The sequence below is a fragment of the Mytilus edulis genome, chromosome 10 (genome assembly GCF_963676685.1).
Source record: "Mytilus edulis chromosome 10, xbMytEdul2.2, whole genome shotgun sequence".
Classification (NCBI taxonomy): domain Eukaryota; kingdom Metazoa; phylum Mollusca; class Bivalvia; order Mytilida; family Mytilidae; genus Mytilus; species Mytilus edulis.
Genome location: NC_092353.1, coordinates 21,265,228 through 21,280,313, shown reverse-complemented (window position 1 = coordinate 21,280,313; position 15,086 = coordinate 21,265,228). Strand labels below are relative to the sequence as shown.

The 15,086-nt window shown below is 29.9% G+C and overlaps 1 protein-coding gene across 2 annotated transcripts in view; it reads right to left on the bottom strand.

The window, feature by feature from the left end:
• Nucleotides 1-15,086, bottom strand: part of LOC139490615 (radixin-like) — a 33,102-nt gene that overhangs the window by 5,306 nt on the left and 12,710 nt on the right. Inside the window, exons 4-13 of one of the 2 annotated variants that reach the window (XM_071277508.1) lie at nucleotides 12,297-12,392; nucleotides 10,334-10,438; nucleotides 9,417-9,586; nucleotides 7,928-8,011; nucleotides 6,930-7,076; nucleotides 6,554-6,650; nucleotides 5,796-6,069; nucleotides 5,089-5,249; nucleotides 3,545-3,761; nucleotides 1,622-1,723 (exon numbers count right to left, since the gene is read on the bottom strand). In XM_071277508.1, the coding sequence (XP_071133609.1) occupies nucleotides 1,622-1,723; nucleotides 3,545-3,761; nucleotides 5,089-5,249; nucleotides 5,796-6,069; nucleotides 6,554-6,650; nucleotides 6,930-7,076; nucleotides 7,928-8,011; nucleotides 9,417-9,586; nucleotides 10,334-10,438; nucleotides 12,297-12,392 (1,453 nt within the window). The remainder of the gene's footprint in view (nucleotides 1-1,621; nucleotides 1,724-3,544; nucleotides 3,762-5,088; nucleotides 5,250-5,795; nucleotides 6,070-6,553; nucleotides 6,651-6,929; nucleotides 7,077-7,927; nucleotides 8,012-9,416; nucleotides 9,587-10,333; nucleotides 10,439-12,296; nucleotides 12,393-15,086) is intronic. The other variant, XM_071277509.1, reaches the window with a different exon arrangement.

The following is a 15,086-nucleotide window of genomic DNA, read 5'->3' as shown; positions in this document are numbered from 1 at the left end:
TGACAAAGGCATTTTTATTCATAACAAATTAGGCCATTTTTTTAAATTTTCTTTTTTACATATTTCTTTTCAATTCATTAACTATTTATTATAATGATTTTCAGATACTTTCAACTGAAGCAATCTTACATAAATTTTTTAAATGAAAGCATAATGTCTAAAAGCATACCATAATGTTAAGATGTTAATGTAATTTGACTGTACCCTGAATTATACTAGACCCACAAGTTTTAATTCTTAAATACTATTTATTACTTATTATACTTCTTATAGCAGGAAAACTTGCAACCTAACAGGACAAAATATACTTAATCTTAACAAAGCAGTTTTCACTTACATCTAAATGCTCCAAGCTTGGCAAAGAGGTTAGTCTTTGCACTTCCTTCTAAATACTGCATGATGGACGGCAATTTGGAGTTTATTAATAATTGACCCCACCAGGTGAAAAACTCATGAACCGAATAAGAAACAGAGCATGCTTCTATATGAACACAGAAACAGTAAAATATGTTATCTAACTTCAATCTGTTTGAATTATATAAGTCTCTGGGCATTAGAATTACACCTTTATCTCATTTTACAGCAATGAATGGTTTATTACAAATTTGTAATGTGTTAACATTTGTTAAGCATTTGATTAAAGCAGATCCAGGCTGTGCCGATGGTTATAAGGATCAAATTTATGTGCAATATCACTTTAGAATTGCATTTTGTTTCCTATTCAAATTTCCTGAATCTACCCTAAATCTGTTAACATTAACTTAGTATACTGAATACAAATATACTTTCAAATTTATATTGTTTACATCTTTTTTTTCAAAATTTACCCTTATTACCTGAAATACAAAAACAAATCATGGTAAAAGATACTTTTTGTATTCTTATTACATAATGTAATGAACATTTATTAACTGATAATTTCCTAGGAATCTTATCAATTTTATCTAAACATTTATTTACATGGCTTTGGGGAGATAGAAATACAAATTTATGTTTTCAAAAGTTGAATGAGTTTATAAAATTGTATATAAATCTCTACTTAAATTTTAATGAATTAGCCCTAAGAATACTTTTTAATTTAATTTAACACATAGATCTGTCTCAGACAATGCATTGATCTTAAGGCACAAATAGATAACTGGTTGCTGAATAATTTTATAATAAACAAAGTTCCTTTTAATTCTCAAAGTCTAAAAACTTTAACCATATTTAGTTATATCAACTATAAAGTGTTACTGATGAATTGAAGGCTTCTGGGACAAAATATTTAATAGTTCAGCATTTTTTTAACATGCTACCTACCATATTTGCAACTTTCAAACAAACAAAAATGGATCTAAGAATTTTTCAATGTTAAATGGTACTATTTTTCCACTTTGTTTTAGAATATAATCAAATGATGAGATTAGAATATTGAAGTGATAACTAACATTGGTAATCTTGTATTATTAATGATATCTGAAAAAGCCTTAGAAAATAGTAATTTATTGTAAAGTACAAAAATAATCCACATCTAAAAACCGTGTTCTACCCCTGTAAGTAGTAGCCTACAAACATTTGTTTCTGTACGACAGCTGAAGCTAAAGGCATTAGTGCTGTCACATGTTCACAACCAACTTACTGTATTCATGGTTCATTTCCTCAATTGTGTTTTCCTCGTAATCATTTTCAAATGTCATTTCAACGCTATGCATGGTGTCCACTGATGACTGAACGTGTTCGCCTATTTTATCAAACAGAAAGTAAAATTTGAAACACATTCAGCTCTCTGTAGTGAATAAATGCATATTTGCACTTGAAACACTCAGAGCATTTCTGGTCAAACATATTATCTAGCAAAATGTGCACTTACTGTTAACATCAATTCAAGACAGCTTGAATAAATGTACATATTTAACACAAGTTGGCTTATAATCTGGCAACTAAACCCCTGGCTTCTACCTTGTGCAGTGATGTTCAGATTTCTGACTGAAATTTGATAATTATGGCAAATTTCTTCTATCAAGCCATTTGTACAAGTATTGTACACCTCCCTACAATACATGAAGCTTTGCCTTTGCACCATATAAAACAAAGACACGTTTCAATTTTTGTTTTTAACTTTTGTAAGGTTGACATGCAAAACAATGAAAGGTCAAAGGTTAAATTTCAGGAAAAGGTAAATATAAATCCCATTCTGCAGTTTAATTTGATTAGCTATTGCAATAAATTCCATGCAAAAAGCAAATAGGTATAGTGATTTTCATGCTTACAATTTTTTGTAATATTCTGATATGCATGATCATACAAGTGACTTGAATTCTCATAATGCTATTTAATGTAATCCCACGATGTGTTTAGTCAGAAAACTAGATTGAAATGTCTATAAAAGTATGACAGCAATTTTCCATTCTAATTAAATGCTGTGAATGTATAAATTATCCAACAAGTTATATTTTACAATTTTTCTTGTCTGTTTACAAAAATATATTTCCATTGATCTTCAATTACAGAAAGTAGGTTTAAAAAATATATGCTTTTAAAGATAGATATTTGCTATAAGAAAAGTTAAGTTATGGAAAATTGCAGTCAATACTATGGAATGGTATAACTTAGCCAGAATTTTCAAACTGAAGATGAGAATGTATATACATATATATAAATCAAGGCCAGACTTTAAAATGTAGTTATGTTTGCCATAGCCTGACTGTTATTGGATATATTACATTATCAGACCAAAATTCAATACAATGTATATAATGACAGAAGAATAATATGTGAACTCAGAAATATGTCACACTTTGGTTATATAATCACAAACTTAAATAATTGCTCAATACTTGAAACAGCATGCTAAAGTCAAAAGAAAAAATAGAGAGAGAAAAAAAGTAAAATAATTTTTATTTTATGGTCAGACTATGGAAAACATCTTAATTCTAATCCTGGCCTTGTACAACACCAAAAATATAAGGTATACTGAATTGACTTGGTTAGTGCAGTGCCCACAACTGCTATACTTTCTTTGACCATTTCCATATGAAAACAACTGAGTTTGTGAGGTAGAAAATAGTTAAAACACAAATATTTTTACATTCAAACCTGCCAACAATTTTTTTTTCTTTCTTTCTACATGTATAATTATTAAACCATTTGATTTTTTTAAATTTTGAATCCTATAAACTTAGCAAACATATATTTTTAGCAGTAAAAACCTAAAGTCAACATATATCTTACTGGCACAAACAACACAATGGTTATTTGTAAAAATGCATGCATTTAAGTACTAACTTTTGAGTGAAATCCTAAACAAAAGATGAACTTGAACCGGGACCATTCTCTTGTTTGATATAATTTGTGTCCATAAACCATGCAAATAAATTGTACTTTAAACATAGCTCAAGTGATATATGTGAAATAAAATCAGTTTCTATTTGCAGTTAACAATAAAATATTTTGAGGGCAGATTTGAATATTGATATCTGTCTGGCATAACCATTTGTATACCTCACAAACCATAAACAAAACAATTAAAAACCATGGTAACAGGTGATTAATGGAGGCTTACTATATTCATGGTTAACTTCCTCTACTGTATTTTCTTCATGTTCTGTTTCACGGACATGGATAGCATTCATTGCTTCAATCAGAGCTTGTTCTTTTTCTTCACGATCTCTCTGTGCTTGTTCTAAGCTTGACTGCATAACATTCATCTCAGATTCTTTTTCTTCCAAAGTTGCCATACTTCTCTGAATTTCTTCTTGAGCATCAGCATATTGTTGGGCCTAAAAAAGCAAGATATTGTTATAATTCACTGTGTTATATAAGTACTCAAATCAATGTATGTCATTATTTATATTATAATTCAAGTTAATACCGAAAGTTAATATTAAACTAAAATATTCGTTAAAAATATGCACTTTTTCATCTGAGGGCTATTCCAGTAAAAAATGTATGGGGGGGTTGGAAGGCAGATTTTGTCAGCACCCGCCACCCATACAATTATAATTGAGAATTATAGTGCATTATTGTGTGAAAAGTTGCTCTGATACCCATCACCCATGTATTATTAATACAATGTGCCTTCCAACCCCCCCCCATACATTTTTTTCTGGAATAGCCCTGAGCTCAAACAGAAACTTTTATTTTGTCCTTGTTCAATCCATTTCCAGATCTAAAAATCAAAATTTTGAAATGATACCCTATTACAACCTGAAAATAAGATTTCTGCAGACATTACCTACTTTTTCTACACATATGAAGTGGAGGTGAATCTTATGTATAGCTTTACATGAATGAATGGATTACATGTGCAAATATATTTGTTATAGACAAAATATTTATAGTTTGTTGTTCTGCATCTGTTAGTCTTAGTCAATATAAGATTTCCATGATAAAATTTTAATATTTAAATAAACCATTCTTTCCATAAGTCATGCAATATAAACATGATACTGAAGCAGGAGTTATTCAGGCAAAATACTTGTTACTAGACCTGGCGATATATTTTTAATCAAATCTAAATAATTTACCAGTTATCTGCCCTTAGATCATTCAAGCAGGGTTTTTTTCAACAGTTCAAAAATTAAATTTCAAATGATTCAACTTTTGAGCAACATTACAACATACATATTATATTCCTTTGAGGTTTACAGCTTCAGTAAAATGTTGTAGTACATGTATATATTTTGTTCCAATATATTTACATACCAATCTTTTTTTTTCAGCAACCTGATCAATCTATAGCAATAAAGCAACTTTTACCAATTTTGTTACTAAAACACAGCTACTATTGTACGTGCCTAACATTCATTGCAATTAATGTTTGAATAGTCCTTCAGACTGTTCAGCTGCCAGAACTGTAAAAAGCAACCAATCCCAAGCAAAGATAGTAACAATTTAGGTCAACTTATGGCATTACAATGCATTAATGATGAAAACTGGTCTCTAAGCATTTATCAAATCCAAATGCAGATTTTAAGACCATATACCATTTATTTAGTAATCAAGTCCTAGATTAAAGCAGACCTACTTTTAATTGTACTTCTAGTTTTTTTTTTATTCTTAATGCCTATTATAGGGAATATTACAATAAAGCCTAATAATACATACAAGTCTGTCTTTTTCTTCCTGTGCCATGTGTGCACTTTCTTCATACTGTCTACGGAGCTCATCTGCGGCTCTTCTCTGTTCTTCAAGCTCTTCTTGTTGTTTTTTGTAATTTTCCATTTCATCATTCATGTCTCTTAATCTTTGTTCTTGCTCAGCCATTTCTAAGAAAAATTCAAATAACTATAATTATCACATTTTATTCACAAACATGAAATAAATACATACAGAATGAGTAAGTTGAGATGTTATTAAGAAATATTCAGACAGTTTGATATCATTAAAGAGAAAAACAAAAACATATTCTTACACAATTTAGGGAGTAGTTTATTTTCATGTTATAATAAGACAATCATATTTTTTCTTTTTATCAGTTGTAAAACCAAGCAATTAAATCTAATTTTACTTTACATCTATTGTGTATTCTTTTTCATAATTTTTAAAACTTTCTTCGACTTGTCTTGGAACTCTTGATCTTACTAAAAAGGAAGGACAATCAAACATCACACAGATAGTTTATCTAATGGTTTTTTTTTAAACCAGGAGAAAAATTTTATACAGACTCTTATTGGAACAAATTTAGTAAAGCAGACTGGAGAAGCCAATAGATATATGAAGATGTGGTATGAGTGCCAATGAGACAACACTCCATTAACATCATAATTTGTAAAAGTAAACCAAGCCTACTAAAGGACTCTATATTAACTTACCTTTTCCTCGTCGTTCACTCTCCTCCTCAAATCGCCGTAATTTTTCTTCCATTTCTTTTTGTTTCCTTTCTGCCTCTTCTCTGGCAACTCTTTCTGACTCTAACCTCTGTTTTTCTTGTTGTTTTGACATTTTATCTTCCTTGGCTTGAGCTTTCATTTGTTGTACTTCAATTGTATCGGGTTTCCTTCTCCTCATATATAGTTCATGATTACCCATACATAAAGCTAAGATTCTTTTGTTTATTCGTAGTCTAGGTGCATAGAACACAAAATCCTAAAAAGAATAACAATGTAAAGAATCAGTAACTATTTCTGAATTAAACAATTCAGAGGTTAAATACTCAAAATATGATCTGTAAAAATATATAACAGTCCATTCATTTAAAGGATACCTTGCAATATATATTTAATTTATTACAGTTTAGTGTGAACAGACTTCATACTTCATTTTTTAAAGTGATTTTAAAGATAGTCCAGTTACAGCTGCTTTTTTACTGCTCCTGTTAATTCTTACCAAATATATAGTGTTTTCATGATTTAATTTTTATAACATTATCCTGTGGATGTTTTTTTCTAATTTGTTCCCCAACATCCTCCGAGGAATTGTCGTGTTCAATCTTTTAATATATGTGCTATCCTTAATTTTTTCTGTGTCAAGTTATATGTGTGATAATCTAAAGTGTATCAACCCATTATTATTTGTATATCTGTTTCATTGCATTCTTGATATTTTTTAACTTAAGAAATTCAATACTTACTGGAGCCTTTTTGTCAATTGGTTTAATTACAAATTTCTTGTCGTTAAACGAAATATTTCTAATTTCACTCCATGGGAAACCTATTTTTGGTGAAAGTCTGAAAAACAAAAAAACATGTTAAAAAGTATAATTTTATTAAATAGATTGAAGAAAATTTCAATGTGTTTATAAATGACAAAGATTGGAATCTAAGAAATGACTGACATAGAGTAACATTTTATTACCAAGCACCTTATGTATGTAACTGGTTAATATCAATCCGCAAATTTGAATGATTTAACATTTTTACAGGAAAACAATGACAAGAATATGGACGAAACAAGGTTATAGTGAAGCACCTGTTACATATGATATGTTTAATCATCTGTATACTTACTTATCATCTTTTTCATAGACATTGAGACCAAGAGCGTCTACACCTAATAACAGTTCTGTTCCTTTTTTGTTTTTGATATCAAAGTAATTAACTCCATACATTTCTAGATCTTGGGCTATTTTTAAATATTCCATCATAGCATCTTCCCTGAAAAGAAAGATAAATTATTTGACAGTGATCATGGTGATATTCAAGATTTGGTCAACAGTTTTTTTTTTAATTATTTGTATCAAAATCAAGCTCTTTCAATAATCACCTGAGTCAACAAATGAAATTGTAATTTTACACTTTTGTTGATTTTATCCAAAAATATTAGCAAATAAGCTACTTGCCATAAGGGCTATTCCAGAAAAAAATGTATGGGGGGGTTGGAAGGCAGTTTGTCAGCACCCGCCACCCAGACAATTGTAATTGAGAATTATAGTGCATTATAGTGTGAAAAGTTGCTCTGATACCCATCACCCATGTATTATTAATACAATGTGCCTTCCAACCCCCCCCATACATTTTTTTTCTGGAATAGCCCTAAGTAAATCATATTCAAAACAAACTGAATTTTCTGCACTTTTTTTTATGAACATGGAAAAATAAGTTTTATTTTGATGTCATCACAATGCTTTACATTACTCTGAACCTATCTCAAGTTCTCATTTACTTCAGATGACTTGCTTGTGAATCAAGGGTATAATTACTTAACACCTCAGCACAAACTTCAGTTACACAGCAGGTTCAAAGACAGCAACCCAATGATGTTTCATGTTGGCTTTTTTCATACGTATTACCAGTAAGTTTCTATGTATTGATTTCAGCAGATTTTCAGAATGTGTTATATAAATACCAGAGCATGCCTTGATGTTATATTTGTAATACCTGAGCATGCCTTGATGTTATATTTGTAATACCTGAGCATGCCTTGATGTTATATTTGTAATAACTGAGCATGCCTTGATGTTATATTTGTAATACCTGAGCATGCCTTGATGTTATATTTGTAATACCTGAGCATGCCTTGATGTTCACTCCACCAGTTTGTTATTCTTTCTTCCCACTGTTCTTTGGTCATTTTGTGTTGTTCCATCACTCTGTAATATGAAATAAATAAGGTCAAATACAAGCAATTATCATACTCAGTACCTAAACTGATCCTATTTATATTTCACCCAATGTTTTGGGTATTTGATTAGGATAGCAGGCTCAATCATGCACTATAAACATTTAGAAAAATTTCTGTTTCAAGACAACAAAAAATATTTTCTACTTTTCATCTAATCCAGAATGCAGAAACTACATTTAAGTATTTTGAAGCATTTTGTGACATTTTAATAAAGCACTCATAAATATAAGTATTTCGTATTTAGGATAAAAATGAGGCCGGTTCAGAGTGTTTTTATGAATTATTTTAACATTTACTTAAGTATAATTTAATTTTGGATGTAACACGTCTTCTGATTGGCTGACGTTATTTTGCTATCAGCCCATAGACATAATTTAGTCATATGACATTGATGTCAGCAACGTTTTTTCATGGTTTTCTACGGTTTAAAATGGAATTTAGAATCAAATTTTAAGAAATTACTGTAATATTTTTCTGTCTATTCAAAATAACATAAAAAATGTGGTGCACACTGTTAAATAACCCACTACGCACGTTATTCAGTGTGCACCAAATTTTTTATGTTATTTCTTCATAGACAGAAAAAATATTACAGTCATTCCTTAAATAATATAATATGTAAAGTCATTTTATATTGACCCCTTTATTATAAGGCTTTTTGACAGATTTTGCAGTAGGCCTTTTATTAAAGGAAGTTACTTACTAAATTCATATTTTTTTTATGAATATAAAGTAGCCACAATAAGTGACTAAACAAACTTTTTGTTTTCTACATGAAAAAAAAAAATTTCCTCATTACACACTAAAGAGAATAAATTTAAAACTGATTAAATATGTATTTCAATTTAAACAAAATACATAACAGCTTTTTACACTTGATCAATTTCTTTATATCAATTTGACAGTAATGATGATTTTTTATAGTTCTAATTTGACAGCAACAATGATCAAATTAAAAACCTAATAAACATTTTTTTCAAATTGACAGCAATAAAAAAATAATAAATTTAATAAAAAACAGTTATCCTTTAAAAAAATTATACAATTCATCTTAGAAAAGGTAACCCCACACACTGAGACAATTAGAACTTGCTTAAGTCTTACTACATAACCTTAAGAGAAAGGAATTTACCTAAAAAATGAATATAGCTTTAGCAATTTCTTAAAGGAAAATTGGAAAAAAAGTTTCAGACAATTATACCCCTTCTTCAGCACAAACTTTAAAGTCATTTCAGGATATATGTGTTATTATCGTGTTTTTTTTCTTTTAACCATCATTGACCATCAGTGCTTTCAACATAACGATATATTTGTCATTTAACAGCTAACAGATAATATAGCTTTTCCTGATAGCTAATACAATTTGTATGTACCTTTGTGGTAATAATCTTTCATTTGCTAAGAATCCATTAGGATGAGTTTCTTTATTGTAGTCAGCAAACTTAGCCTGACAAGCATATGATGCTAATAACACTGAGGTTTCTGGTGGACAGTAGATCTCATCACTTAAAATACAGTCTTTTACTTGTAAGAAAAACATTCTCTGTAAAGATAAATAATTGAAAATCACTTGAAAACAATCTTTCATACATAAGAAAAGCAGACAATACACAAGGTCAGCATATTCTTAATCCCAAGAACAATCTCTAATCTAAGAAAGGGCACATAATTTTTTTTATGAAAAGTCAATAAGTATTTATCAACTTTAAGGCACCGTATTTAAGAAAACAAAAAATAAACATAAATCATTTATCCAGACAACAACTAAACTGCATGACTACAGGCAACTGAATTATTGTAGTTCATGATAAATGTTGAAATAAAATGACATTAATTGTTTGAATTTTTTTTTTGGAGATTTTTGTAACTTAAGTTTAGATACCAATATATATATTTAACTAAAATCTATGAGGTTTAACTGGGATATTAACATATAAAGTTGAGATTTCCCACATCTCAACAGTAGGACTCAATCTGATGTGATGCAATTTGGCTGTGCAGGATATAAACTGGTCAATTAAAGTGCAATTTAATCAGCCTTAATGAATTCATAAGCATATAAACACATTTTAATAAATTCCGCGAGGTGAACCAACGCCTGTGAAATCGTTTTGGTAGAGTCCCTGAAGTGGATACCTTGGTATGCCGGGTTGTCAAATCATGCAAATGAATGCAATCCTTAAATAATAATTAAAATTGACAACAACACTACATTTTAATAAAGTATAACTTTTACCCCCCCCCCCCTTTTTTTTCATCATAAAAAATAAAATATAAAACAATTAATAACCTGTGTGATATCTTGAATGAGTTCTTCAGACACATCTTCTGGGAAGAATTTTGCTCTAAATTTAAACTGTAGAGGTGTTTCTCTTTTAACATCTTGACTTAAAACCTGAAAACATACAAATAATCATTAGTGCAAAAAGGGTGGATAATTTTCAAGGTTGATTAATAATCAATAAATAACTGCTCTAACTTAAATCATAATATCAGATTTGATTTATTGCCAAAAGCATCAACGATTTAAAATATAAGAGAGGTGTTATGGCCATCTTAACTTAAAGATATTTCAGGTGATTTCTATACATGTACATATTGTGTTGCATGTAGAAGTTTGATGTCTTTCTATGAACGTCCTTCTGTAAAATTGTCAATCAGCAAGCAAAGTGATCTATTTTGAATGTCTTCGGAAATACATGTGTACTAAATGGATAAAGGTATTGATAGGGAATAAAGTACTCATGTGTGCTAAGAAAGGGATTTAATCTGTTCTGTTTACCGATAGACACATATCATGAGAGTCTTACATTCTAAATGATAGGGGCACATTTCATCATTTTTTCTGGATGCTTTGATGAGTCGGTTGACTGCAGATTTTTTTTAAGTGAAGATCTGTTGTGTTTGTTTTGTAAAGCTTGTGTTCTTTCTACCATTACTGCGTAAGATTTTGGCAGAAGTAATACACCCTCTATGTTACAGGTGCAGCTGATAACTTGTTATCATTTAATACAAAGACTTTACCCATTCCTGGGTTTAAGTAGGCCGATTACATTTCCTTATCTCTCTGTGTGTATGTAGGTTGTATGTTATTTTCCCTTATTTTTCATATAATATTCTATGATAAGGGCTGTTCTAGAATTAAAGAACCTTAGTGAGCACGCTCACATACCCCACGTCCCCACATTGTCATTGGAGAAATTAAATAAGTATAAGAAAAAAAATTATATAAGAAAAAATATTGAATAATAATTTCCTGTCAATATACATAATATGTCCTTATTATCTACAAAATTTCATGAAATTCTGTTGTGTGTTTTCAGAGGAGTTGAGATGAAAAACTGTTGCAGAAGTACATTGAAGCAAATAAGTTCAAAGGGGCATAACTCCTAGAAAAAAAATTGAACTGTAATTTCCTATTGATATGCACATCTACATAGTATGTCCTTATTATCTACAAAGTTTCATGAAATTCTGATGTGTGGTTTGAGAGGAGTTGCGATGACAAACTGTTGCAGTAGTACATTAAAGTAAATAAGTTCAAAGGGGCGTAACTCCTAGAAAAAAAATTGAATCGCAATTTCCCGTCGATATGCACAACTACATAGTATGTCCTTATTATCTGAAAAGGTTTCGTGAAATTCTGTTGTGTGGTTTGACAGGAGTTGCGATGACAAACTGTTGCAGTAGTACATTAAAGTAAATAAGTTCAAAGGGGCGTAACTCCTAGAAAAAAAATTGAATCGCAATTTCCCGTCGATATGCACAACGACATAGTATGTCCTTATTATCTGAAAAGGTTTCGTGAAATTCTGTTGTGTGGTTTGAGAGGAGTTGCGATGACAAACTGTTGCAGTAGTACATTAAAGTAAATAAGTTCAAAGGGGCGTAACTCCTAGAAAAAAAATTGAATCGCAATTTCCCGTCGATATGCACAACTACATAGTATTATCTGAAAAGGTTTCATGAAATTCTGTTGTGTGGTTTGAGAGGAGTTGCGATGACAAGAAACAGGACTGACGGACGGACGGACGGACAGACTGACGGACTTCGTTGCGTTGGGTATAATTAAATGCATGGGGCATTGGAGTCACTTTTTCAAGAATCAAGCCTCCATTAGTTTCCATTTTACTTATAATTCTTAAACAATTCAAGGAAAATGCAACTAACTATATTAAATCATTTTTTGTGCCTCCCACCACCCCTCTGGATACATTATGGAAATGCGCTAAGTGACTCATGTAGATACAAACCTTTTTGTTGAGTTTCAGCCATGTGGTATAACCTTTACTATCAACATACTGTAGACCAAAGAACCAAATCTCTCTCAGACCGATTGTTTTAACAACCTGAAATTTCAAAAACACAAATTCAAATAAAGATGTCTTTACATACATGTATATATTGATATACATTTTTTTTTAAATGTATACACTATGACAAGTTGTAACACTTATTATAATAGAAAGCCAATAAGTTAAACTATTCTTGTACAACTCATAAACTTGAATAAAGTATCTGGAGTTAATTGTCTGTGAACATTTTTAATGTAGTTTTTGTACACTTGTGGTTTATTAGCTTACATCCGTAATATGAATAAATGGTTTTGTCCTTAATTCTTTTCATTGTTAAACAAAATCTTAATAAAAATTCTGCAGGTTAAATGCATACACTTATATTCTTTTATTAAATCAAACTTATAACACAAATACTTTACTTTGCCTGAATTGTACTGAATAAAACCTGATCTTTTTATGAGAATTTCATTGAAGCAAGAAGTTTTGAATTTCATTTGAGGAAATGTATATAACTTTACACTTCAATTGTGGGTATTTAAATGTCCCTAAAGAAGAACTTGTTTATGTTAAATACTGACAATATATTATAAACTGCTGAATAAGTGATATCAAGTCTACATATAGGTTATAACTTTGAGGACAGTTGAAATCAGGTCTCTTAAACATGTGCATGATAAACATGATAAAAGTATGATGTAGCTAAAAAGAAAATATATGTATTGTCAAAATGTGTTTTGTTGAACAGAAAACAGATAAATTAGGATCAATAGGTCACCATTTATTATATAAAGGAGTATCTTTAACAATGACTACTTTGTACTTTTCTGAAAATATGTTCCTGTCAACAATGAAAGATAAGGAATGGTACACAAAAACTAAACAATACTGATATAAATCATAATTCATTTTTTGCTAAACCTGGCTATGTCTAACAATAGTTTTCAGAGAAGGTGCATAGTCATATTAATAAACAGAAGGCTTTAAAATTTATTGTTTGTAAGCCATACCATAACAGACCAGAGTTCATTCAAGTTTTTTAAGATGAGAGGCCTTCAAGGACATCTTATATTAACTGTCAATATGCTTCACTGCACAATATATATATAAGATGTGGTATGAGTGCCAATGAGACAACTCTCCATCCAAGTCACAATGTATAAAAGGTTAACTCTTATAGGTCATAGTTTTTCTTCACTAGGTGCTGATCTTAAACTAAAGGTCTGTGCCATAAAACGGACATTTCTAGCATCATACAGGTCCTAGAAAAATACTTGTTTTGTAACATGTATATATGTATCAGAAATAACTCCAAAATTATTATTTTGCTCATGGTGGTTGGGATTTATAGGAACAAGCTTCTTTTCAAGTTTTGTATAATTCAATTCAGGTCCGACAAAGTTTTTCAAATTTACAAATTTAAACCACAGACCAAACCTTAAAATGTGGGCTGGAAAAAACTAACAAAATTTACTTGTAGGGAAAAGGTTAAAGATGGTTTAAAAACTTTAATCATAGACTGTATATAAGTTTAAACTGCAAAAATCTAAGTGCATAATTCACAACCAAATTCAGGACCATTGCCAAATAAACCACTAGACCTCATTTAAAATATATCAGTAATAATCAGGCATTCCCAAATACCCAAATAAACCCCTATACCTGAACTTATTCAATATATCAGGTAAACTAGATTTTCTCCCCATTTATCAATACAAGTATACAGATAAAATCATTTTCATAGTGTAAACATAACATCATGAACTGAATTAAACAATCAACAGTTGAAACAATTCCATATATGGTAAATTGTACAATCATACAATGCATATATAAATAGATTTGTAAACAGGAAGCTTTAATTGCTATTGGGTCGATAATTTTAATAAAAAGTCACATTCCTGAGACAAACATACAAGGTTGCTTGGATAACTTTCAATATCTTGATTCTGGGCACTTCTTATACAGAAAATTCAATGAAATTATCAAAAGAAAAGATAACACATGCCTGATTAATTCAATAGCAAGCAAACTCCTGTGTATAAATTTAAATCTGTCAAAAGGCCTGTACAACTGGAACAACCACAAATGTTATAATTATATCAATTCTTCCTGTTATGGTAATAAAAATATTTTCATAATAATGATGTTTCATCCTTTATATATCAAACTATTGACATATTTGTCATAAATTTGATTTTTGTAAATAGAATTACAACAGCCTGTCTTTCATCTGAATTAATCAAACATAGAAATAAGAGATATATATATTATTTTATAGATGCAGTTCTGATGAATTATTACATTTATATTAAAAATTAAAGGTCATCTTGCAAATTTGTAAATCAAAGAATCATTTTTATTATATCAATTTTCATTAAGACTGATGAAGGATTTTAAAAGTTTTGTAATGTGTTCAGAGCACTTAAACCCCCCTACCCCCTCCCCCAAAAAATGTAGGGATAATGTTTTATATATTTAAATTTTATGACTATCGGCTAGACTAAATTTCAGTATCTATGAGAGACTATTCAAAGTATATCATTTCTGCTTAACCAGTTGTATTTGTTTTCGGTGCAGATTTAAATTTGCCCAGCCTATCAAAACTATTGTTATCACTTTTATAGTTGGATATGGTTGCCAAGTACAGTACGCTTAAATCCAATATACTTTCAAATAGGAGGACATTTTACATCGAATCACTTGAAAGGGGGAAATAAAACCAGTTGAACAATAAAACCTAACAAC